The sequence below is a fragment of the Podarcis tiliguerta genome (assembly GCF_965153285.1).
Source record: "Podarcis tiliguerta genome assembly, chromosome: 16".
NCBI lineage: Eukaryota > Metazoa > Chordata > Lepidosauria > Squamata > Lacertidae > Podarcis > Podarcis tiliguerta.
The window spans coordinates 20,194,934-20,222,031 of NC_139549.1; the positions used below are offsets into that span (position 1 = coordinate 20,194,934).

Below are 27,098 nucleotides of genomic sequence, written 5' to 3' on the forward strand. Positions count from 1 at the left end.
ATATTAATGTAACAGTAGATGGGGGCTGGGGTGTCAAACGTGATCAATATTGATTCCCCCCTCCCCAAATTCAAGGGCTCAGATGCTAATTCTCAGAGGGCCTTGCTCAGATATTAGCTTATTAGTTCATTTTCTGAATAATTTCCTCCATCTTCATTCAAGGACCTTGAGGCAATATGCTGGAGGCTCCACCCAAGACCTCCATTTTAACTTCACCGCAACTCTGTGAGGTAGCTTAGGCGGAGAGATCATTTATGAGTGGGAAAGGAGATTTGAACCCCCGATTTCCAACCCCTGTTCCACACTGGCTCCAGCTATGCAGAGTACAATCTGGAGAGTCACATGTCTCACCCCTGCTCTCTACTTCCTGTCAGGTCTCATTTCCACAGGTTCCATCTGCTGTAGTCCCTACTTTGCCTGCAGTTATAATGGGCTGCAATATTAGTGGATGGCATTACTCAGGACGCCAGAGCTGACCCCGACCCACCAATTGCTAGCTTGCAAGCTGCTCCGCATACCGCATTTCTCAAAAGACCAGCTGAGTCCCAGCGTTTTTTATTACTTGCAACGTGCCTAATGCCCGCCTGTAAATGGCCACTCCCGCTTGCCGTACCTGCAGATTTCTTTGTGTCCGTTTTGTGCCCTCGTGCAACGGACGCCAATCCTCCCACCACCCCTGTGTGTTAAAACAGGCCTTGCATCCTTTACCACTTTTGTATGTGTGCTGTATACCCTCTGCAACAAGCAGAGCCTTGACAGTTGTGGCCCCGAAACTATAGAACAAACTCCCCCCTGGCACGGTGGAATCATCCCTCTTTTGCTTGGCAGGGCTGTGAAAAATGGGGAAAGGCTCTTGATTTGTGCGCTGGAGTTTGCAGGTTCAATTCCTTTTTGTCTCTCAGAGCAGGCGATGGGATAGGCTCCTCTGAAACCCAGGAGAACGACTGCCAGTCAGAGCAGACAACACAAGGTTAGAGAGACAAATCCTCTGACTTGTGATACGGCCATTTCGCTCTGCTCCTTATTCAGCAGGCCTTGGGGATCTTGCCCTAGAGCAAGGAAGGGGAGGTTTTGACCCTCTGGTGTTGCTGAAACATAACTCCCACCATCCCTGCTTATTGGCCATGCCGGCCAGGGTTGATGGGAGTTGGAGTCCCAACAAATTCCGGAGGGCAAAAGGAACTGACTGCTTGGTTTCTTTCTAGTTATTTATCCATCCGTTTCATCTTGTTTTTATTGATTTCATATTGTTGTTATTTGGAGTGCTTCCCCTCTGTTGTTTCACACCAGGGTGGGGAACCTTTTATGCCTGAGGGCCGCATTTCCTTCTTGGTAAGCTCCCGAGGGCCACATGGTAGTGGTGGGCGTGGCCAACTGTGGTGGGAGGAGCAATGAATGTAAATTTTACCTTTGTACAGTGGGCTGGGGTTGTGGGGTTTTTTTTACACACACACCTCTCTTTCCTCCATTGGGAAAACGAGGCCTTATCAAAGTTCAAGGGCTCATTCCAGCCAGGCAAAAACACGGGGGAAGGGGCGTGGCCTGGGGAAGGTTCCAAGGGCCAGACAGAGAGAACTGGAGGGCCGCATCTGCCCCACAGGCCAAAGGTTCCCCAGCCCTGTTGTATGTAAGCTGTTTTGAATACTTGCAAAATAAATAAAAAAGCAAGATACAAATATTTCAAGTAAATGTGGAAGGAGTCATGGGTAATTGTAGTTTTTGGGTACTTGTAACAGGGCTGCCTGCAATTTTCTAATGTGATCTGAACATAAGTTTTGTGTCGTTTTGTACATGGAGGTGAATTCCATGAAACAATTCAAGAAAGTTAAGAGTTGATACCTAAGCTGCAGTCAAAAGGAAGCCACGATGCTCAACTCTCCTAGGGACAAAGCTGAGGTCAGGAAATTGCCACGCCATCGCTCAAAGATATCCAGTGGTTCTTTGGGTCGAAAATGCAGGCGCGAAACATTGTCCTCACAGCTCTTCTCAGTTCCACACCCAGTCATGCGCTGCTGCCTTGCAAGACGCCTGTCTGGGCACGCTGCAGATTTTATTTTATATTGTATTTAGATAAATTTATAAACCACTTAATAAATAAAAAAGCCTCCAAGCAATGTACATAAGATGGTATAAAGCAATTATCAACGGCTCACAGATGAAATCAACAGAAAATTAAAGAATAAGAAGTATATGTAATGAAATCATATATGCCTGGGAAGGCTTGCTGGAATAAAGAAGTTTTTAACAGGGGTCTGAAACAGTATATCACGAGGGTGGCTGCCGAATGTCAAATCAGCAGGGAATTCCACTGAAAGATCGACTCCTTGCAGACACGGAACGAACATTAATAAGTCACTTCGTAACTTTCATTTGCGGCTCGAGGTGGCTTTTTCTTGCCCTTTTGTAAGAGGAATTTCCTATGCTGGAGACTTTGTACATATTTATATTGACTTTATTAAAAAAGGAAAGAAAGGGAAAGCGATTCAAGTTGTGTGTCCATTGTCCTGTCTTCAAAATATTCCAAGATCGGTCACTGTAAATGTTTTCCTTCCAACAGATTGCGCAGCTGAGGGAAATGTGGGTGGAAGTCCAACGCACACCAGGAGTGCATGTTGCCTGTTTGCTGTGCATTAGTGGTGCCGAGCAAGAAATTGTGACCTCCTCCACCAACAGACAACTTTCTTCTGAGCTCTAGGCTTCCAAGGCTGACACACCAGCTTGCCTGGGCATTCCGTCAGCTGACCACCAAGGGCCAATCCCTGCCCACCGTTAAAAGCCCAAACTTCAATACTGTGGAATATGCATTGTGCGACATTTCAGTGAGTGTAAGTTCCACAGATCAGAGTGGTCAGATACACGGAGGGGGCAAGGCAATCCCTTAGGGCAGCCTTTCTCAACCTGTGGGTCCCCAGATGTTGTTGAACTACAACTCCCATCATCCCTAGCTAGCATGGCCAGAGCTCAGGGATGATGGGAGTTGTAGTCAAACAACATCTGGGGACCCACAGGTTGAGAACCGCTGCCTTAGGGTCACAGGTGCCGAACCTGTGGCCCTTCAGATGTTTCCGGACTCCACCTCCCATCAGCCCTAGGCAGCGTGGCCAACAGCCAGGGATGATGGGAGTTGTAGTCGTGCCACAACCTAGCCTGACCTTAGACCAAGGTTTCCCAAACTTGGGTCCCCAGCTGTTTTGGGACTACAACTCCCATCACCCCTAGCTAGCAGGACCAGTGGTCAGGGATGATGGGAATTGTAGTCCAAAAACAGCTGGAGGCCCAAGTTTGGGAAATCTTGCCTTAGACTGACCACCAGCTCCATCAATCCGAAGCCATCTGGAGACCTGTCCTTGTTGAGGTGTGGCAATTACTTCCAGTGGGGTGGAGGGTACATTTTAGTGTGCACACATACACCGAGACTTGAACAAACACGGAGGCACAACACACAAACTTGTTTTCCAGTGTACCTAGAGCTAAATCGGGGTAGTAGGGCCCAGAAACCATGTGAGACGCTACCATGATCACAGAACCAAGCGGAACTGCAAAACGCAAATGCGTTTCCAACGCAGGTTCGTACATCAAATAAATGTCAATGGTGCGATTCACTCTAAGCACAATATTTAAAGTTTTTACAGAACTGCATTTTGGGGGATTAGGATGGAGAGGTTACCAAGAGAGGCACGATGAAAGTGAAAGCATCACTGCCTCTCAGCCTACCTCACAGGGTTGTCGTGAGGATAAACAGGGAGGTGGGGAAATGATGCAAGCTCCATTTCCATTATAATCACTATTACAGTGGTACCTTGGTACTCAAACTTAATCTGTTCCAGAAGTCAGTTCTAAAACCAAAGCGTTCCAAAACCAAGGCACACTTTCCCATAGAAAGTAATGCAAAATGGATTAATCCGTTCCAGACTTAATTTAACATGAATACTATTTAACGAGACCACTAATCCACAAAATGAAAGCAATAAACAATGTACTGCAGTCACACAATCAATCAATCAGTAGCTGAACTGGGTTCCACACAGTCACAAAAACAAAACAAAAAGAGCCGCGAAAACACCAACACAAAATAAATAGCAAAAACAGACCTCAGCATAACACTCAAAACAGAAGCGTGGCACTCAAAACGGAGCACGTTTGGGTTCCAAAAAGCGTTCGCAAACCGGAACATTTACTTCTGGGTTTGCAGTGTTTGGGTTCCAAGTTGTTTGAGTACCAAGGCGTTTGAGAACCAAGGTACCTCTGTAGGCTTATGAAACTCTGGATGGGTGCCAGAGTCTGGGGAAGTCAGACTTAACCTCGGTTAAAACACCAGGAACACAAAGGCCAAAGACATCCAGCATCCTGTTTTTACAGTGGCCAAACAGGTTGCCTCCAACAGGGGAGGCACAACACAGTCACTGTGGCTAGTAGCCACGGATAGCCTTATCCTCCACAAATTTGCCTAATAACTCTTTCACAGGCATCCAAGTTGACCACCATCACAACACCTTGTTGGGAGCAAGTTCCACGGTTTAGCTTTGCAAAGTACTCCCTTTAAGCTGCAGGTTCCCAGGATCTTCATGCAGGAGCTGGTGCATCACAAGAGGGATAGCTGTGTCGGTAGAACACGAGACTCTCAATCTCAGGGTTGTGGGTTCAAATCCCGTGTTGGGTGGAAGAATTCCTGCATTGCAGGGGGGTGGGCTAGATGACCCCTTGTGGTCCCTTCCAACTATCTGCCTGTCTACATGAACTGAGGAGAAAGGCAAGAGAGGAGCAGGGAGCCTTGGGCCAATACAGCAGTAGTGTGTGGTAAGATGCTAGATGGGAAGGGACCATGACACAGACACAAAGTTCCATTTACACTGAAATCCACACACAGAGGTAGCTTGCAGGACACTCAACGCCCCCATCCAACAGAGCAAGCTTCGTTTAATGTGAGTCCGTTGGCAAGAAGCTTCTGGGAGCTCCGTGGAAATGCTGCTTATATTAACAGAGAGCTTACATATTGGACTCATGGATTCAACTTAAGGGTGGTACCACCGTTGCTTAGCTTCAGGGTTACATATGAAAGAATACAACAACAAACACTAGAACTGAATAAGGTACTAGCTCAAAAAATTGAGTTCAGCTTATTATGTCTAAGGGAAACATATTGGAAACAGGGAGAAAGACCGACAAAAATTCTAGCTAATCGTCTAAAACAGAAGAAAACGAACCAAATAATACCTTTAATAAGAAAGGAAAACAGCATCGCAGCAACCTCATCAACAGATATAAATAACAATTTTCTTTTAATTCTACAAAAAGCTATATGAAGGGCCAGAAAATATACCAGAGGATGAGGTGGAAAACTTTTTTCAGGATATTAAACTACCAACCATTGAAGAATATAAAAAAGATATGCTATCAGCCTCCCTGAAGGTATCAGATATTGAGAATGAAATAGAAACAATGGGAAATGGGAAATCACCTGGACCAGATGGTTTTCCTATAAAATGATATAAGAGCATGAGACTCTTAATCTTAGGGTTGTGGGTTCGAATCCCATGTTGGGCAAAAGATTCCTGCATTGCAGAGGGTTGGACTAGATGACCCTTGTGTCTCCTTTCCAATTCTATGATTTTATGATCCTCAATAACAGCCACCTTGAAAACAGCATCATTTAATCAGAGGAAGTGATGTTTGGCTATAAGAGTTAAAATTTCTGTTTCATTAGCCACCATGACAAATATATGGTTTGTGAGTGATTAACTGCACCCTTCCAGGACCCAGAAGCTTCTCTGATGTGCTGTTTGATGATTTCATTCCACACCTTCCTTATATATACTAGAATCCTAAACACCTAGCTGGTTGATGCAAATAACCTTTTGGACCATTGCTGATCATGCTGGAGGAAGTAAAAATCAGAGGTGAGGAGCCTGTGGTTCTCCAGGTGTTGTTGGACTCCAAGTCCCATCGTCCTTGACCACTGGCCATGCTCTCTGAGGCTGATGGGATCTGGAGTACAACAGAATCTGGAGGACGAACCAGGCTGCCCATCCCTGGGGAAAAGGAAACTCTGGTCTCCAATACTGTTTTCTCAGAAGATAAGGCTAACACAGGGGTGATGTTGACCCTGCGGGCATGCAGGCCAGAGGTTATTGGAGGTCAGGCTTCCCCAAATCTCATGGAAATCAGCTCTCCAGGGAACATGTGGTAGGAAACGCAGATTCCTCGAGGAAACAAAAGAGCCTGGATGGATCAAACCAAAGCTCCATCCAATGCAGCCTGGATAGCTCAACTGGTTAGAGCAGGCATCCCCAACCTGCGGCCCTCCAGATGTTTTGGTCTACAACTCCGATGGTCGCTAGCTAACAGGACCAACGGTCAGGGATGATGGGAATTATAGTCCAAAACATCTGGAGGGCCGAAGGTTGGGGATGCCTGGGTTAGAGCATGGTTGTGATAATGCCAAGGTTGCAAGTTCGATCCCCACTTGGGACAGCTGTATATTCTTGCACTGTGCAGGGGGTTGGACTAGATGATCCTCATGGGCCCTTCCAACTCTACTGTTCTATGATTCAATCCCATTTTTAAAAGTGGCAAACCAGATGCCTCTAGAACAGGCTTCCTCAACCTCGGCCCTCCAGATATTTTTGGCCTACAACTCCCATGATCCCTAGCTAGCAGGACCAGTGGTCAGGGATGATGGGAATTGTAGTGTCAAAACATTTGGAGGGCCGAGGTTGCAGAAAGCCCATAAAGCAGGATGAGAAGGCAAGAGCCCTTGTTGCATCCCTGAGGCTGGTAGAATGCCTCTAGACAGAGAAGCTCCATTTTGCCATTACAACCATTGATCGGCTTAAAGGTAAAGGGACCCCTGGCCATTAGGTCCAGTCGTGACCAACTCTGGGGTTGCAGCGCTCATCTCGCTTTATTGGCCGAGGGAGCCGGCGTACAGCTTCCAGGTCATGTGGCCAGCATGACTAAACCACTTCTGGCAAACCAGAGCAGTGCACGGAAACGCCATTTCCATTCCTGCTGGAGCGATAACTATTTATCTACTTGCACTTTGACGTGCTTTCGAACTGCTAGGTTGGCAGGAGAAGGGACTGAGCAACAGGAGCTCACCCCGTCGCGGGGATTCGAACCGCCTACCTTCTGATTGGCAAGTCCTAGGCTCTGTGGCTTAACCCACAGCGCCACCTGCGTCGGCTTATTCCCTATGAAATATCTGTCCTATACCTCTTTTAAAACAGTATTGACTGAGTGGCCATTGCTGAAGCATGGGGTTGCCAATTCCCTCGGTTAATTATGAGCCGTTGTGAACAAGTCCTTCCTTTTAGGTCACCCAAAACCTAAGAGAGGTGGAAACAAGGTGTTTGGTGCCTCCATTATGAACACAGAAAGCTACCTTAACACTCAGCTAGACCCTTCGACCATCGGGCTCATTACTGCCGACAGGGACTGGCAGCAGTTCTGCAGTCTCTCTCAGCAGTACCTGAGACCTTCTGCACATAAAGAAGATGCTCAATATTCAGAAGAAATGCAGGTGATGTGCCCATCAGATCCCCCACTCGCTTCCAAACATTTATAGGAACATGAAAAGGTGTGTAATACTGAGCTGGTCCATCAGCTTGGTGCTGACCATTAAAGCCCTAAACGGCCTCGGTCCAGTATACCTGAAGGAGCGTCTCCATCCCCATCGTTCAGCCCGGACACTGAGGTCCAGCTCCGAGGGCCTTCTGGCGGTTCCCTCACTGCAAGAAGCCAGGTTACAGGGAACCAGGGAGAGGGCCTTCTCGGTAGTGGCACCCACCCTGTGGAACGCCCTTCCACCAGATGTCAAAGAAATAAACAACGATCTGGCTTTTAGAAGACATCTGAAGGCAACCCTGTTTAGGGAAGCTTTTAATGTTTGATGCATTACTGTATTTTAATATTTTGTTGGAAGCTGCCCAGAGTGGCTGGGGAAGCCCAGCCAGATGGGTGGGGTATAAATAATAAATTATTATTATTATTATTATTATTAGCTGTGAGCTATGGATTTTTCCTTAAAAAGAAGATGCTAGTCCTCATGATTCCAAATGAAGATTGGAATTAAGCAGGAGGCTGCCTTCTACCAAGTGAGGCCATTGGCCAATCTAGCTCAGTACAGCCAACATAGTGATACTCTGGCTTTCCAGAGCCAGTGTGGTGTAGTGGTTAAGAGCAGTAGTCTCGTAATCTGGGGAACCGGGTTTGCTTCCCCGCTCCTCCACATGCAGCTGCTGGGTGACCTTGGGCCAGTCACACTTCTCTGAAGTCTCTCAGCCTCACTCACCTCACAGAGTCTTTGTTGTGGGGGAGGAAGGGAAAGGAGAATGTTAGCCGCTTTGAGACTCCTTCGGGTAGTGATAAAGCGGGATATCAAATCCAAACTCCTACTCCTCCTACTCCTCTTCTTCTTCTTCTTCTTCTTCTTCTTCTTCTTCTTTTCCTTCTTCCCACCTCTACATGAGACCTTCTAAATGCAAAGCAGATGCTCTGCCACTAAGCAATGGCTCTTCCCCTCAAAAAAGAGAGAGTGTAAGATTCTAGTCCTCATGTATCCAAATCAAGGATGGAAGTAAACAGAATGCTGGCCCATATCCTTGGGTCCACCTAGCTCAATAATGCCTACACGGATTGGCAGCAACCCTCCAGGGTTTCAAACAGAGGGGATGTTTCTCAGCCCCCTCCTGGGAGAGATCCCAGGGATTGAACCAGAGGCCTTCTGCATTCAAAGCAGACGCTCTCCCTCCCTTCCCTTAAGAGCCTAGTTGGCTCTGAGCAGAAGAGGCCAACGCAAACATCAAATGTATGAAGGGAGGGCGTTCTTCACAGCTCCTGGCAGGTCCTGAGAGAAGATGCGAGGCTCCAGCAAGACGGGAGGGGAGCAGGGTTGAAATGACTTCAGGTAAGCATGCAGGCAAATGCTCCTTCTTTCCACCACCAAAGAAGGAGAAAGAGAAAAGGACAGAAAGAGAGAGAGAGAGACACCATTCTATTCATCCTGTTTAATACACCTGGAAATGAGCCGAAGTGGTACCGTCTTTCCAACACCGCAAGGTCTCCACGGCCACAGAGCGGCACAGCGGGCAGGTCTTCTCCCGGTCAAACCAGAGGCAGAGACACTCTTCGCAAAAGACGTGCTTTATAGGCAAAAGGAGCAAAGGTTATCGTCATTATTATGGAACCCGGGACCTTCTGCAGAGGCGAACGGTGCTGAAAATGCAGGATGGTGTACAATGAGCAGGAAGCAGCGAGCATGTAGCAATGGAAAGGACCGCTAGGAGGGGCACCAGAGTATTTGAACGAGCGCCCCTCTGTGGCACTGTGCGGAAATTCATTTATTTAAAATAAAAAAATATTGAATAGAAACTTCTTGCTGCTCAGGAGCCACAAAGAAACGAGCGCTGGTGGGTGCTGGCAGGTGCCCGAGGCTGCTTGCTGGTGGCGCCGGGCCCAATTCTAAGGAGGCTGAAATCTTTACCCTATCCCCAATTCTTTTTTCCTTCCATTTTTTAAAAATGAATTTCAAAGTGTTGACATATGCAAAGGGGGGGGAGGGCTAGCTTCCCAGGCATTCAAAAACTAAAGTAAATAAAAGTCATTAGGATCTAAGCTTGTCCAATGCCCCCCACCCCACCCCCCGGCTGCTGCAAGACAAAAAGCCCTCTTTTCAGTATTAGGAACTAACAGGGTACTCTTCCCAGACAAATCAAGAGCATGGCACTCTTAAACTCGGCGTCGTGCGTTCAAGCCCCACGTTGAGCAAGATTTCATGGAAAGTGCCATTGTGCGTGTCTGTGTGCTGCTGTGACACCTGCAATTTGTATGATCATTCCCCCCCCCCCCCCCAGTTTGGCAAACTAAGCCCAGAGGCGACTTAGCAAGCCGGGTGAGGACAGCGCCACTTTGCCCAGGCTGCCCTGCACCCAACCAGTCCTCATTACCTGGCATAAGAGGATCAGGGGTTCCCGGAACTCAGCCTGGCAGATGGCACAGATGTCGCCAGCCTCACTGCACTGCTGGCTGGTGGCACGGACCCCGTAGGTCTGGAAAAAGGAGGCAGAAGCATGTAGTCAAAATGACAGGATGACACCGTTCAGTTTGACATTTCGATCCTGCCTTCTCCCCTGGCTTTTATACCCACAACAACCCTGTGAGGTAGGTCAGGCAGCAACACACAGGCTGGGTCACCCCGTGTCGGGTGTCAGGGAATCCGATCCTCCCCACCCACCCCACAGTAGGCTGCCAGGAACAAATAAACAAGGGGAATTCTTACCACGGTCTCTTATTCAATATTCTCAGAGAAAAGCAGCCTTTTGGAGTAATAGCATTGCTCCGAGTAATCACCACCCCACTTCTCTCTTCAATCGTTAACAGCAACCCCCCCCCCATTACAGTGGTCGCTTAGGGCCATTTGTCTCTGCGCCCTTTGCTCTCCTACTTTCAATGCTCACCGGGTTCTGGGAGAAGGGGGGTCTGGAATGCTTTCTAGTGATAACATGTCAGCCAGCTGCTCCCGCTCTGCTTCCCCCTCCTCTTCCCCCATTATTTCCCAGCTTCTCTCCACCTCTGCCTCTGAGCTATGGCCTCCCGCAAACCACTGTTGTATATCTATACAGTGGTACCTTGGGTTACAGACGCTTCAGGTTATACAGTGGTACCTCGGATTAAGTACTTAATTCGTTCTGGAGGTCCGTTTTTAACCTGAAACTGTTCTTAACCTGAAGCACTACTTTAGCTAATGGGGCCTCCTGCTGCTGCCACGCCGCCGGAGCACGATTTCTGTTCTCATCCTGAAGCAAAGTTTTTAACCTGAAGCACTATTTCTGGGTTAGCGGAGTCTGTAACCTGAAGTGTATGTAACCTGAAGCGTATGTAACCCGAGGTACCACTGTATACGCTTCAGGTTACAGACTCCGCTAACCCAGAAATATTACCTCGGGTTAAGAACTTTGCTTCAGGATGAGAACAGAAATTGCACGGTTGCGGCGTGGCAGCAGCGGGAGGCCCCATTAGCTAAAGTGGTACCTCAGGTGAAGAACAGTTTCAGGTTAAGAACAGACCTCCAGAACGAATTAAGTTCTTAACCCAAGGTACCACTGTACTGTCTTCCTCTTCTCTGGAAGGCTCAGGCTGGGCAGGAGGTCTCCACCATTCCTCCGCTGTCCAGTCCCTGATACCCTGCGGGCTTCGTGGCTGAGGGAGATTCGAACCCCGGTCTCCCAGGTCCTAGCTTGGGACTCTTCACTGCTATACCACACTGCCTCTCAAATGTGAGACATAGGGCCAGTTGCCTGCATAAAAGTGACTCCAATTCAAAACATCCCTACCACACCCCAAGGGCCGCACTCCCTTCTGGGCAACTTTCTGAGGGCCAGGGGCAAAGGTGGGTGGTACAACAAATATAATTTTTTACCTTTGTGCAGTGGGATGGCTTCCCCACGCACCCTCCTTGGTCCTCCCATCCAGAGAGGCAAGAGCAGGCATAGGCAAACTCGGGCCCCCCAGATGTTTTGGGACTACAACTCCCATCACCCCCCCGCTAACAGTACCAGTGGTCAGGGATAATGGGAGTTGTAGTCCCAAAACATCTGGAGGGCCGAGTTTGCCTATGCCTGGGCAAGAGGCATGGCCAGAGTTCAAGGCCACATATCCAGCCAGGCAGAAACACTTGGCTGTCAATCAGGGCTGGTGAGGGGTGTGGCTGGGGACTGGAGGCGTGGCCTAGGGAGAGTTCTGAGGGCCAGGTAGAGAGGGCTGGTGGGCCACATTTGAGCCTGTCTGCCCGCCTTTGTCTATACATTTATGCACTGGCTGCCATTGCTTCTTCATTGCTTGCTTTGGGTCGAATACAGCCGAGAATAATTTCCTGCAATTTCCAGGGATGTGCTAACTTAGCTGGACTCCTCAAATCTTTCCTAACCGGCGCAATGCTAGCAATTCCCCGTGCTCCCTGCAGAGCAGCTCGTCAGTCACTTGCCGCTCCGATGGATGCTCTTCCTTGCCATTGTTGAAGCATCCAATTATCTTAATTATAGGAAAGCAAAGCAGCTGCCTACCTACCTGGGGGGTGCAAAGGACCTTCAGTGCTTTCCTCACACTTCCCACGCGACCGCAGATGTCAAAAGACTGGAACAAAAAGAGGTAGAAATTCACCATAGGATGAGGGGGTGGCGGGAGGTGCTATTTCTGTCTTTCAAGGAAAGCGACAGCATTTCCTCTGAAGTGAGATCAAAGCTTCGCCTGTTGAATGGCAGCCTGCTGGGAGGCTGATAAAACCAACACTGGCAACTAAACCTGCACTCTAGCGCAGTGTGAATGGGCGCTGACGTCCTCGCAAAGGAACACAGAATGCTGCTTTATCTCAGATCAGGCTACTTGTCTTATCTAGACCAATGTTTCCTACTCTGGCTGGCAGCAGCTGTCCAGGGTCTCGAGCAGAAAATGGTTTTTCTTATGACTTGCTGGGATTTTAAAAAATAAAATAAAAAATATAATACTACATTTATATCCCATTTTTCCTGCAAGGAGCTCAAAGCGGAGCAGCTGGTTCTCCTTCTCCTCATTTAATCCCCACAACAACCTTGTGAGGTAGGTTAGACTGTAAGTGACCTAAAGCTTTCCCCACCCCTGACCCTCAGGCCGGCCACTTACTTTGCAGAGGCTGTACAAGATCAGGAGAATCCCCCCGAGGAAATAGCTGCTGGACGGGTCGTCCCCCATGATGTATTTATACCACAGCTGGATGGGGACCAGGGAGCGAAACAGCTGGCTCAGCTCCTCAATGACCAGGTAGAACTTGCCCTGTAGGAGAGAGGGAAACTCAGGTAAGGCCACTTCCAGGCTATCACCTGGAACCATAGAACTAGCAAGTCCAGGTTGCCCAGTTCATTTATTCCTTTATTACACCCACCTGTTCAAATGCACCCCTCTGCAGCAACCTGGACTGAACTATAAACAGGTTTGCCGCTTCATCTGAGGTTTCAAAGGACCAGGTTTAAAGCATATCATAATAAGGAAAGAAAGAGCTTTTGAACGGGTGTTTCCTGTATGTAAAACTTGCTAGGAGTTCATTTGAAGTTCTGATTTTGTTAATTTAAAGCAGGGTTTCCCAAACTTGTGTCTCCAGCTGTTTGGGGACTACAACTCCTATCATCCCTAGCTAGCACGACTAGTGGGAATTGTAGTTCAAAAACAGCTGGAGACCCAAGTTTGGGAAACCCTGATTTAAAGGATTTGTCCCCTGCTCTTCAGCCTCAAAGGCTCCCCTGGTGGCTTACGTATGATCTGTTACAACCAGATAGTCTCTGCCCCCGCAGTCTTACAATCTAAAAGAAAAAAATGGCACACAAGGCAAAAGGAACAAGGAGGGAAGAAGAAAACACCAATCAAAACTCAGGCACCCGTTTCTTAAACTGTTGTTCCTGTATTGACCAGCTAGTACATTTTGGGGTGGGGTGGGGGCTGGATGAAGCCTGTCTTTCGGCAAAGCTAACAAAATGTGCCTTCTGCTTCTCCGTCCCCCTCCCCTCCCGGGCCGCTAATTTTGTTTTCTGTGCCAGACACTCTACAATACGACATACATTTATCAGTAACTCCATGGCTATGGTTTTCTATTTTATTTTGACTGGGATTGTTTCCTACATTCGTATGAAGTTTCTTTCTGAGCATCGGTCCCTGAGTGTTGTAATAAAGAGAGTGAATGACTGCTTTGCTCGGCTCCCAGGCATAGCTGTCAATTTTTCCCTTTTCTTGCAAGGAATCCTATTCAGAATAAGGGAATTTCCCTTTAAAAAAGGGAAACGTTGACAGCTATGCTCCCAGGCCCCCTCACCCACTCGCAGGAGCTCAGCAGCCTGGCAGACGGCACTCAGGCCCTTTTGAAAACCCAGGACCAGGATCTTTTCCTGTGCATCTGTCCCGACGCGCTCGGCTTTAACAGAGCAAACCACTGTGGGACCTGCAAAGCATTTAGATCAGTGTTTACCTCCTGGCTGGCTGCCCTCCTGGGAAGAGGAAGGCGGCTCAAAAATACAGTCGTCATATCTTCCAGTCCCAGGGGGTGCTGTGCCTCTTGCCTTTGTCCCAGCCTTCTCCTACCTCTACGGCCCTTCAGGTGTTTGAGGAGAAGGTGCCCAGTCTGCTCAAGTTGTGGGGAGGGCTCAAATCCACTAAAATGTCCAGGGCAGCTGTTTACCAGCTCCATCTGGTACGCAGGCTGAGACCCTACCTGCTTGCGGACTGTCTCGCCAGAGTGGTGCATGCTCTAGTTATCTCGTTTGGATTACTGCAATGCGCTCTACGTGGGGCTACCTTTGAAGGTGACCCGGAAAATACAACTAATCCAGAATGCGGCAGATAGACTGGTGACTGGGAGCGGCCGCCGAGACCACTTAACACCAGTCTTGAAAGGTCTACATTGGCTCCCTGTACGTTTCTGAGCACAATTCAAAGTGTTGGTGCTGACCTTTAAAGCCCTAAATGGCCTCGGTCCAGTATACTTGAAGGAGCGTCTCCACCCCCATCGTTCTGCCCGGACACTGAGGTCCAGTGCCAAGGGCCTTCTGGCGGTTCCCTCACTGTGAGAAGCCAAGTTAGAGGGAACCAGGCAGAGGGCCTTCTCGGTGGTGGCACCCACCCTGTGGAACCCCCTCCCACCAGATGTCAAAGAGAAGAACAACTACCAAACTTTTAGAAGACATCTGAAGGCAGCTCTCTTTAGGGAAGCTTTTATGTTTAACAGACCACTGTATTTTAATACTTTGTTGGAAGTCGCCCAGAGTGGCTGGGGAAACCCAGCCAGATGAACGGGGTATAAAATGTTGCTGTTGTTGTTATATCCCACCGGGCAGCTGTCAAAAGCTCAGGAGGAGGCTGCCTTATACTGTCAGGCTACCTGCAGCTCAGTGACACTGCCTGGCTGCGGTTCTCTCTCCCAGACCTACTTGGGGATGTCAGGAATCGAACCTGTGACCTTCTGTGTGCAAAGCAGATGCCCTAACCCCTGAGCTACAACCCTTCTCTTAAGAACATCAGAATGTGCCTTATCAGGTCATTGGTCCATCTAGTTCAGCCTTGTCCATATTGGCTGCTAGCTATTTTTCCGGGGGTTTCCAGGCAGATCCTTCTGTGGGCAAAACAGGTGATGGATATTATTCAGAACCATGAGGACTAGAACATTTATTGGGGGGGCACATCTGAGCACTAGAGCATCCGCTTTGCATGGGGAAAGTCCACTTTCAACCCCCAAGACAGGGCTAGAAAAAGATCCTGTCCGAAATCCTGCAGAGCTGCTGCCAGTCAGAGTTGGCAGCACCAAGAAAGATAGACCGATGGCCTGACCAGTGAGCTCCCTATGTCATCACTGTATTATTGCAGTAGCCAAAGGCCATGGCATCTTCCGAAAACATTGACAATCACTAAATAGACAATAAAACCACGGTCAAATCTGCTAAAATTATGTAGGATAAGAGGCAATTCTCATACAGAATACACAAACTAAATCTCTTAAGTCCCCCAGTGCTTGAATTTATATACTGGGGGAGTTATTCGCACTGCTGCTTTTGTAGACTTGAGAAACATTTAAAAGAAAAGAGGTAACTCGTGTTTACACGGCCGATTTCCATCCATTCTCCAATACTGGCTCCTTGCTGCCAGTGAAAACCAGGGGGATTAAGCCCATTAGGGTCCTGGAGGAGAACAGCAGGCTCAGCCCCCTCCCTCCCTCCCCCCCCCCGGGGGTCCCCCAGGATGAGATCACCCGGCAAAGCTGTCCTCCTCGCTCTCTCCCTCTCTCGCTGAGCAAATCGAAGGGCTTTGGAGAGCTTCGGCATTTCAGATGATCTCATATCCCCCGGGAAAGCGAGTGAGGTCACGCCAGCCGCTTACTCAAGGACCCGGCCGCCCCCCGCCTCCGCCTCCCGAGGGGCCCATCGCGCGGAGCAAATCTGTAATGGCAACAGCCTGAGATCCCAAGCGCAGGCCATTTAGTAGATTAGAAGGGAGGCTCTGGAGCAAAGCGTTCGGCTCCTCGCAGGGGGTAGCCGCTTGCTAATGAGGAGGCTGTCAGCGGCGTTTGGCAAGGCAGGCGTCCTGCACAAAGTCCTCTCGGCTCCCTTCCCCTCTGTTGTAGGTGCAAAGTGAGGAAGGACTCGCAGGTCTTTGGGGGTTACTTTTGCCTTTAGGCCTAGTCCGGCCAGCTCACCAGGTAATGGCATACCCTCCAACATTTCTCCGATGAAAATAGGGATGTAGAGGGACGCGGGTGGCGCTGCGGGTTAAACCGCAGAGCCTAGGACTTTCCGATCAGAAGGTTGGTGGTTCGAATACCTGCGACGGGGTGAGCTCCCGTTGCTTGGTTCCTGCTCCTGCCAACCTAGGAGTTCGAAAGCACGTCAAAGTGCAAGCAGATAAATAGCTACCGCTCTGGCGGGAAGGTAAACGGCATTTCCGTGCACTGCTCTGGTTTGGAAGAAGCGGCTTAGTCATGCTGGCCACATGACCTGGAAGCTGTACGCCGGCTCTCTCGGCCAATAAAGCAAGATGAGCGCCGCAACCCCAGAGTCGGTCACGACTGGACCTAATGGTCAGGGGTCCCCTTTACCTTTATTCTATATTAATAAGAGTTTTATAGCCTGCCCATCTGACTCAGTTGCCCCAGCCATTCTGGGAGGCTTCCAACATATAATAAAACATTAAAAAAAACCACTCCTTAAACAGGGCTGCCTTCAAATGTCTTCTAAAGGTTGTCTAGTTACTTATCTCCTTGGCTCGGGGGTTATATAACTCCATACCCTCCAATATTTATCTAATGAAAATAGGGATGTCCTAGGACCTAAGGAAGGTAAAAGGTAAAGGGACCTCTGACCATTAGGTCCAGTCGTGACCAACTCTGGGGTGGCCGTGCTCATCTCACTTTATTGGCCGAGGGAGCCGGCGCACAGCTTCTGGATCATGTGGCCAGAATGACTAAGCCGCTTCTGGCGAACCAGAGCAGCGCACAGAAACACCGTTTACCTTCCCGCTGGAGCGGTGCCTATTTATCTACTTGCACTTTGACGTGCTTTCGAACTGCTAGGTGGGCAGGAGCAGGGACCGAGCAACGGGAGCTCAACCCGTCACGGGGATTCGAACCACCGACCTTCTGATCGGCAAGTCCTAGGCTCTGTGGTTTAACCCACAGCGCCACAGAAACTGGGATGGCTTCTGTAAATCCAGGACTGTCCCTGGAATATAGGGACACTTGGAGGGTCTGTAATGGTACAGACTCCCATCCAGGGTGACCCACTCACAAGGCAAGTTAAGGCGACCGCATCAGGCAGCAAGATCTGGAGGGGCAGCCAATCCCGATGTAGATCTTTATTCCCCCCCCCCCTTGTTCCTTATGTAGCTCTTCACTCATTCCCCTTCTTCCCTGGCGGGTGAGGGAGCCATTTTGTGGTTTGCCTCAGGTGTCCAAATATCTTGGGGCAGCCCTGCCTCCCCACCCCCACCCCAGACAGTTAAATGCTGCCCAGAGGACATAGCTGTACAAACTGGATTTGGAAAGCTTGGGACCTAATTCTGAGGTAACCATAGACTGATATAGGCCATCTGTTCGAAAAACTGATATAGAAACACAAGAAACTGCCTTACAAGTCTTCAGTCCATCTAGCGCAGTATTGTCTACACTGACTGGCAGCAGCTCTCTAGAGTTTCAGGAACACAACACTTCCAGCCCTACCAGGAATCGCCAGGAATAGAACCCAAGACCTTCCGCATGCCAGGCAGATGCTTTGCCACTGAGTTACAACCCTTCGCCAATGTTCTGTCTGATCCGAAGGAAATTCAAGTCTACAGCAATGCTGTCTGCAGCATGTGAAAATCCTAAGAGCAGGCTTGCTAACTCTACAGAATAGGCATTTTTGTGAATATGTGTATAAGACAGAGATCCACAGGCATGTGTGTTAGTAGATCAATCAATGACAGGCTCGCCCCCTCTCCATTAAATCTTCTGCCCGAACAGGTTTTTCAGGTGAGAAAATATTCCATCCTTTATTACTGGAACATATTTATAGGATCACACACACACACACCCCGGGATTGGGAGACGATGGACCTGTATCGGTTGAGAAGTACGCACAATCCCACTGATCAATTCACATTTTCTACCAGTGTTTGCAAACAAAGCATACAGGCCAGGCATTTTTCCAAACCAGAGTGGCACCATCAAGGCAGGACTCTGGAGGCAGCTGTTGGGGGTGAGCGCTCAGCAGAATGAGCAGTAGAGTCTCAAAATCTAAGGTGACTGCCTTTCCTTCACAAGCTACTGTCTGAAGAGAGGGCCCCACTAACATAATTCGGTCTAGAGGTGTGGGACTCCAAACTTGGGGTAGGAATGTGGCCCCTCAGGACACTCTACCTGGCCCTCAGGGCTTTCCCTAGGCCACACTCCTTCTCATCAGCCCTGCTTCACACTCTCCCTGAGTCTTTGAGCTCTTCCCAGGCCCTATGCTTATCCAGATGGATCGAGAGGGGTGCGCAAGCGTGTGTGGAACTGCTGCCCAAAGGTCAAAACTCACAAGCGGTGCTCCGCCCACTCTGGCCTCTGGCTCCGCCTACCACTGGGATGGGGGTGCCCCAAAGGAACTGCAGTTCGCTCCCAGTGGAGAGAGTCTTAGAAAGCACAACCAGTGAAGCACAATAGATGTAACATCATCATCATCATGATCCAGAGAAGTGGACACAGAGCAATGGATCCAAACTACAAGAAAGAAGATTCCACCTAAACATTAGGAAGAACTTCCTAACAGTAAGAGCTGTTCGACAGTGGAATTTGCTCCCAGGGAGTGTGGTGGAGTCTCCTTCTTTGGAGGTCTTTAAGCAGAGGCTTGACAACCATATGTCAGGAGTGCTCTGATGGTGTTTCCTGCTTGGCAGGGGGTTGGACTCGATGGCCCTTGTGGTCTCTTCCAACTCTATGATTCTATGATTCTATGATCATCATCATCATTTCAATTTATATACTACTCTTTATCAGAAGATCCCAGGGTGGTATACAACATTAAGAAACACATTAGACAGGGTTGCCATATTTCAAAAAGTGAAAATCCAGACACTAAGGGGGTTTTCTGGGGTGGGGGCAAAGTTGTTGAGCTTTTTCTTTTCTTTTTTTAAGGGTGGGAGCAAAATCTCCCCCCAAAATGAAGGTTTTCAGCTATTTTTAAGGAAATCCACCAAAAAACCCCAACAATTCCGACATGGGTTGTCACATGCCCAGGTTTCCCTAGACATTTTTTGCCAATTTTCTTATATTCCGCCCGGATGCTATTTCCGACGGATGAATCCCAGATATGCCCAGGAAATCTCAGACATATGGCAGCTGTACCTTACAGAACATCAATGATAAAAACATAACAAAAAGCATACTGACAGCCTAATAATAAAATATCATAACAGTCCTCTTCCCCACACTATGACAAACCATAGATTATTTAATAGCGATAGGCGGCGGTAAAGAGGAATTGTTTTTGCCTGGTGCCTAAAGTCATGTAATGATGGTGCCAGGTGAGCCTCTCCAGGGAGAGCATTCCATAATCAGGGAGCCACCACAAAAAAGGCCTGTCTTGTTGCCATACTCCAAAGCTCTCTGGGATGGGGAAAGAGAGAAGGGCCTCTGATGACAAGCACAGGGTCCGGGTCGGTGCGTATGGGGAAAGGCGATCCTTAAGGTACTAAAGGTCACAGTCTCCGCTGAGTGGTGGCATGCAAAGGAACTTTGTGTGAGAACAACCGTTCCCTCCGTCCCTCCCTGGCGCACCTTTCAGAAACCGCCGTTATCCCTAACCTGAAAAGCCCAACGGATACCAGAGACACAGCACTGGAGCGCTTTGAAACAGCTGCGGCCCTCTCTTCTCTCAAGAGAGCCTTGGCTACACCTCTCCCGAACGCCCTCCATTAAAAACAACACAACAAGCAGATACCATTTGGGTTCAATAGAAAACGAATTAAAGTAAATTAAAACGGCCAGAGCCATGTGGCTCCTCGAGGCGCCTATTGTTGTCCGGGCGGCAAATGGCAGGTTCTCATTTACACCGCTAAGGAGCGACAGCTTGAGGGGTGTGGGTGATTATTATTTTTAAGGCAAGCAACAGAAATACTCGTGATGGAAATTTGGGAAATGCCAGACGCCTATACTCTTCCTCCTGGTGCATGGCAGTCTCTGAATGTGAAGGGCGGGAAACACATAGAGAAAAAGTTTTCCTCCCTCTCTCCTAACGCTACAACTCCTGGTTGTCCAACGAAGCTGAATTTTGGGAGATCTGGGACAGGTAAAATGGAAGCACTTCTTTGTGCAGCAGTACAGAGTTAAACTGGGACCCGGGTGGCGCTGTGGGTTAAAGCCTCAGTGCCTAGGGCTTGCCGATCGAAAGGTCGGCGGTTCGAATCCCCGCGGCGGGGTGCGCTCCCGCTGTTCGGTCCCAGCGCCTGCCAACCTAGCAGTTCGAAAGCACCCCTGGGTGCAAGTAGATAAATAGGGACTGCTTACTAGCGGGAAGGTAAACGGCGTTTCCGTGTGTGGCTCTGGCTCGCCAGAGCAGCGATGTCACGCTGGCCACGTGACCCGGAAGTGTCTTCGGACAGCGCTGGCCCTAGGCCTCTTTGAGTGAGATGGGCGCACAACCCTAGAGTCTGTCAAGACTGGCCCGTACGGGCAGGGGTACCTTTACCTTTTTTTACAGAGTTAAACTAAAGAACTCGGCAGTGATGGCCACCAATTTGGAGGTGTGTTTTTTTTAAAGATTAGGCAAATTTTGGAGGTGCATGAGGTCATGGCTACCAGCAGTGGCAAACCTACATTTTTGGGACCCTGAAGCCTGATCAGTTAAGGCTTCACAACCAGCAAGGAGGCCTCATCGTCTTTAATGGGGTAGTTCCACAACAGATCACCACATACATACATACATACATACAATCAGATTTTTACTAAAGATGCTGTACTGGATTATCTCACATGTCAAAGTCACTGGCATGAATAAAAAATTCCTATGCCTTTTTCAACCATGGGCCGGTCGACCATCCCTCAGATCATGTGGGGGGCCAGACTATATTTTGGGGAAAAAATATGAACGAATTCCTATGCCTCACAAATAACCAAAAGACGTGTTTTAAATAAAAGGACACATTCTATTCATGTAAAAACATGCTGATTCCCAGACCATCCGCAGGCCGGATTGAGAAGGCGATTGGGCTGGATCCAGCCCCTGGGCCGGCCTTAGGTTGCCTACCCCTGCCTTATAGTTTTTTAGTTATGGGGGGGCAGGGTGTGTGTGAAAATTAGGGGAAATTGGAAATGTTATATACATGCATTACGCACTTTTTCAAGCAAAATTTCAAGCAACGTGGTCTAAAGTTGCTTCTGGGGCCTCTTGAGGATGAAGGGCCCTCAAGATTAAGCGTCATTAGTTTAATAGTAGATGTGCCCCTGGCTACTAGCTACAATGGCTATGTTCTGCCTCCATTGTTGAAGGCAGCAACGCTTCTGAATACCAGGTGCTGGAAAACCCAAGAGGGGGGAGTGTGGTCTTGTGTTCAAATCCTGACTGCACGTTTCCCACAGGCATCTGACTGGCCGCTGTAAGAACAGGATGCTAGACTAGATGGGCCGTTGGCCTGATCTAGCAGGCTCACCTCATGCCCTTATGTACAAAACAGCAGATGGCTGGAAACAACACATAGGTTTTCTGTCTTTTCTCAATGACCATGAGATCTAGAAGCTTGCCTCTTTTTTCGTTTTTAAGGGATTTCAAGAACTCTTACAAAGCTAAGGGTTTTAGAATGTCGAATTCCACTGAGAACACACAAGCGCAGGGCTGGTTTTAAGACACCGTCTTCAGTCTAGCACTCAAGAGGGTCTTGTTTTCAAGGTCGGCAGGAAGAAAGACGGCAACTCGAGATGATGATCAGCGTCTCGACAAAGAGAAAAAGTATTTTCAGAATGAGGCATCTGTGCTGCGAGCCATTAGGGGGCCCCTGACAGATGCAATCTTACCAGCCTCCTGGTGCGGTTGAAAAATACAGGCACAGTCTCTTTCTTCTCTGGGACAAGGATTAATGAGGACTTGGGACGGCTCTTAGACAAGCAAGCAAAGGCTGTGAACCTCTTCCAGCTCTGCAATTTGTCTTGGGCTGACGATTTGCATCGTTTGCATGTTGGATGGGTTTTCGCCACCATCACCCGCTCCCCAAGCTGGATTATGCCATGACCCAGCCCATTAATCTCCCCAAATAAAATAATAATAATAATCATTATCATCAGAGGCTTGCGGTAGGGGGAGGGCGGCGAGATTCTTGGACGACCGCCAGGGGTAAATTAATATTTCTTCTTAAGTACCCCGGCATCTAGGGACAAACCTTTCCAACCACACCTACTCGCGCAAAACCCATTTAGAATTACTTTGATCCCCTGGCTTGAAATCTCAGCACCGGCTGAAGGATGATAATTGTGTGCGCTTAACACAGAGGTCCCCATCTGTCTCCCGCACAAAAGTGCTTCTGTACAAACTGGGGGGAATAAAGGTGAAACGGGGAGCAAAGGAGGAGAACGGCCAAACCATCACCCCTGTTTCTCATTTCCTAATTCCATTAAGAACATAAGAAGAGTCCTGCTGGATCAGACCGGTGGCCCATCTAGCCCAGCTCCCTGTTCTCACAGCGGCCAACCAGGCGCCCCAATGGGAAACCAGCAAGCAGGATCCGAGCCCAAAAGCATCTCTCCATTTCCTGTGGTTTCCAGCAACTGGTATTCAGAAGCGTTGGTGCCTCTGACCTCGAAGCTGCCTTACATTGAGCCAGACACCTTGGTCCACCTAGACCAGTGGTGTCTACACAGACTGGCAGCGACCATCCAGGGTTTCAGACGAGGAGACGTTCACCAGCCCTCTCTTGAGATTCCATTGGGGGTGGAACCTGGGACCTGCTGCATGAAAAGCAGGTGCCATACCACTAAGTTTGGACCCTTCCTTCCTGCAGAAAGATAGTTCTGTTCTCATGGCTCGAAACAAAAGGCTGAATTAAGTAGGTAGCTACCGGGCCAGACCATTGGTCTGCCTAGCTCATTGTGTTGGAAATTTTATTTACAACATAACATAACCCCCCACCCCCACCCCCCAATACAGAAAACCATCCTCATTAAACATGAACATAACATACAATGAGCCTAACATACAACAATACAAACAAATAAAAAACTTCCTTTATCCTGTATCTGGTCTCCTTATTTACTTCTTATAAGCTGTTTCCTTTATGAATAATTATTAAGATTTTTCTAATTATAAATCTAATATCCACAAAGTCTCCTGCAGACATTAATCGAAACAAGTCCAGGTATGTATTTTAGGGCACTGTTTTGTGAAGTGTTCTCTGCATTTCCCCCATGCTTTTTGAAACTCTTGTCTAGTGTGATCTCTAATTGCCTCTGTTAATCTAGCCAGTTCAATATACTCTAACAGTTTGTCTTGCCATTCCTTTTTTGTTGGCACAGTTTCTTTTTCCCAGTTTTTAACAATTAGGATCCTTGCCGCTCCTGTGGCACAGAAGAATATTTTCTGATCTTCTCTTGCTATACCTGTGTCCGTTATCCCTAGCAGAAAAGCTTCTGTATTTTTCATAATGTTATACTTAAACATTTTTTTAAGCTCATTGTGCTCCTTATTGAGTGGCAGTTTCAGGCAGGGTTTCAGGCAGGGGGTCATCCAAGCCCTATGTAGAGATCATAGAATTGTAGAGTTGAAAGGGACCCCAAGGGTCATCTAGACCAACCCCCTGCAATGCAGGAATCTCAACTTGGTCATCCAGGAGCTCATCTGCAGCAGCATTGCTGGTCATTCCCCAATTGGTCAGGCTCATTTGACAACAACAAGAAACTGAGCCTTAATGTTGACGGCCTAGTCTTGTGGAACACCCTGCCACTAGAGATCCAGCAGGTGCCCTCAGTTTCAACTGCGTGCTGAAAGCTTTTCCATCCTGTCTGATTTACGGAGGCAATTAACAACACACCTTTGCATAATAGTTAGATGGCTTCTGAATTTAACTTTTTTGTATGGTTTCTATTGTATAGTTTCATGTACAATTGCTGCAAACTGCTCTGGTTTTTTATTTGGTTTTTAAATAGAATATAAATGAACCCTTTGGATAGGTAAACTCTTTGGAGCGAAAAGGATGGGAGCCCTGGTCTGATCCATGACACCCCATGCAAAGGCAAAAAACAAAATAAAATCATCTTAAAAATAAGATCTGCATCCCAACCAGAGGGAGAACAGAACTCTCTCTCTCTGTCTCTTTACCTTTGATTTCACGGCAAGTATGATTTTCGGCAACGCGACAATCAGACACTTCAAACCGATGGTGAGGTATTTGAGTACAAAGTCTGTGATCCCCACAATCCACATCAGATCAAAGAAATCCAGCTTCTCCAAGTTGGGTCTCAGGAAGATGAGGCTGAAACGGACAGGACAGGAAGAGGCGAGTCTTTTATTTATTTCTTTGAACACTTTACACACCAATTCACTTAAACAGTCCACTAAGCGGTTTACAAAGATACAGCTTCCTAAACCCTGGTTTGAAATTGGCTCGTTTCAGGAAAAGCAGAGTTAAGATTAACTACAGTTTGCTGAGTTCAGATAACCCAAGAACATCAAAGCTTCTAAATTCTTTCCAGATGTTGTGGAAACAGAAGGGGGAAAGGATGAGACTGCTGGGCAGCAGGGTTCCGGGAGGAATCTAGTTTGTTCCCATCATGCTAAAACATAGGTAGGCAAACTAAGGCCTGGGTGCCGGATCCGGCCCAATCACCTTCTAAATCTGGCCTGCGGGCAGTCCAGGAATCAGCGTGTTTTTACATGAGTAGAATGTGTGCTTTTATTTAAAATGCATCTCTGGGTTATTTGTGGGGTGTAGGAATTCGTTCATATTTTTTTTCTTCAAAATATAGTCCGCCCCCCCCCCCACGAGGTCTGAGGGCCAGTGGACCGGCCCCCTACTGAAAAAGTTTGCTGACCCCTGTGCTAAAACATAGCTTTATCATGACATTCAAGCAAAGTCACTGTAAAAGGCAATAGAAAGCAAAGCAGGAACTAACATATTTATCGCACAATTCTTGAGAAAAGAGATTTTCCAATAGGCAGTGGAAAAATGAAATAGCAGCCTGAAATCAATATAGACAGCACACTATAGAAGAGGAAATAAATGCAAAAAGACCTTATGCTTGCAATCCTAGATCAATCTATCTCGACTCAAGCCCTGTTGAACTTGATGGGACTTACTTCTGAGTATACATGTGTCTGATTGGTATGGCAGGAGTTGATCAGTAAATTTTTTGATTCAAAGGAAAAGAATAAAAGGGGTGGACATGGATGGAAAAATTCATATTTTTCTAGAGAAAGTTATTGATAATGTCTTTATCACTTACAACTATAGCAACGGCTATTTGTATTTTTAAGCATGCAATAATTTTGTTGTAATACTGTTGCGAATTTGTCTTTTTTTAAAAAAAAATGAATCAAGGAACATTATTCTCAATGGAAAAGGCAGCGACTGAAATCTAGCAACAGGTGGTTTTTTTATTAAGTTTTTCTTTGTTTACAAAAGTACGAGCATTGTCTCTTTTCTCGTGTTGTAACGCCTTTTCTATATATCAGCTACATACGTTATGAGACATTAGTGTTACTTTGAGAGTCTATTGTTCAGCAGAGTGTGGTCTGTGAATCTAGCTAGAGAGAGGAATTCTCCCTGTTGTAATCACACAGAAAGAGAGATTTGTAGAGTAAGAAAATAGCAAAAAAATTCTTGCAGGAGGTACATAATTTTGATAGAAAATTTTAAAAGTCCAATAGCCTATATTCCCACGCTTTCCTTTGCTGCGTATTTTGTGGTTTTAAATCTCTGCTGGGCTTCTCACACTAAAAGGGTACTTGCTCCAAAACTGGACCTTGGCATCCAGGGAATTCTCATTTGATACCTTTTTTTTTCTCCCTTGCCAACACACAATCTGGAAGTCCTTTGCTCTAGCTGCTTTAATCCCAGGCAAACCCCTTTCTGCAAGCAGAGTTGCACCCACACTTCTGAAAGCAACAGAACAATCTGAAGCCTCATTCCCATCACATTCCCAGGATGGTTAAGCTCTGGCTTTGCTTCTTAATTAGGCAGCGACTGCGGGATATGATTTCATGCTGGGTGGGAGCATCAACGGGCTTGTTTGCGAAGTAAATAAACGGATGGATGGGGATAAACAGAAATCAAAATACTCACAATATGGGCACATCACAATGGAAATTAAACCCTAAAAACAAAAAACAATCGAAAATGAGAGACCTCCCAAAATGAAAACCCAGCAACACAGAGATGGGAATGAAAGAAATTGATTTTAAAAAAGCAAACAGGCAGACACACACACAACTGAATCCACAAATAAATTAGATCGGGGAAACGGAAAGAAAAACAAAAACAAAATAGCAAATCTGAGCAAAGAGAAAGTCAACCAAAGATCCAGGCTGATGTCTGTGCTTTCTAAGTTTATGAGGTGAAGATAAACCACCTTTCCTACCCAAAAGGCACCCCCCCCCCCGATTTCCATTTGATACCAAACATCAATCAGCTTTGCAAAACATACCTGTGGATTCTCATCCAGGGCCCAGAATATCCAGATTTAAGAGATGGCCTTATTTTAGATCACACAGCCCAGTGCTATGATTTGCACATTGTAACCCATCTACACCAGCAGCCTCACACCGCTTTAAACAGCCATCGCTTCCCTCCAAAGAATCATGGGAACTGTAGTTTGTTCGGGGTGCTGAGTTGTTAGGAAGACACACCCTCCGAATCTCTTCAGAGAGCTACAATTCCAGGAGTGGTTTAATAGTCAGTCCCCTTTCTCAGAGAATTCTGGGAATTGTAGCTCTGTGAGGAATATGGCGGTGGGGGTGAGGCGTCTCCTAGCAACTCTCAGCACCCTAAACAAACTTCCTTGGGAAGAAGTATTGGTTGTTAAAGCACCCCGGAAATTGTAGTTCTATGAAGGGAGAATAGGGAAGGGAGAACAGCTCTCAGCACCCTGAACAACT

At 47.6% G+C, this 27,098-nt stretch overlaps 1 protein-coding gene across 1 annotated transcript in view; it reads right to left on the bottom strand.

The window, feature by feature from the left end:
• Positions 1–8,990: 8,990 nt before the first annotated feature.
• RNFT2 (ring finger protein, transmembrane 2) overlaps positions 8,991–27,098 on the bottom strand; it is a 31,383-nt gene continuing 13,275 nt past the window's right edge. Inside the window, exons 6-10 of the mRNA XM_083417469.1 lie at positions 24,324–24,477; positions 12,655–12,804; positions 12,064–12,129; positions 9,945–10,046; positions 8,991–9,140 (exon numbers count right to left, since the gene is read on the bottom strand). Of these exons, the coding sequence (XP_083273595.1) occupies positions 9,006–9,140; positions 9,945–10,046; positions 12,064–12,129; positions 12,655–12,804; positions 24,324–24,477 (607 nt within the window). The 3' untranslated portion in view covers positions 8,991–9,005. The remainder of the gene's footprint in view (positions 9,141–9,944; positions 10,047–12,063; positions 12,130–12,654; positions 12,805–24,323; positions 24,478–27,098) is intronic.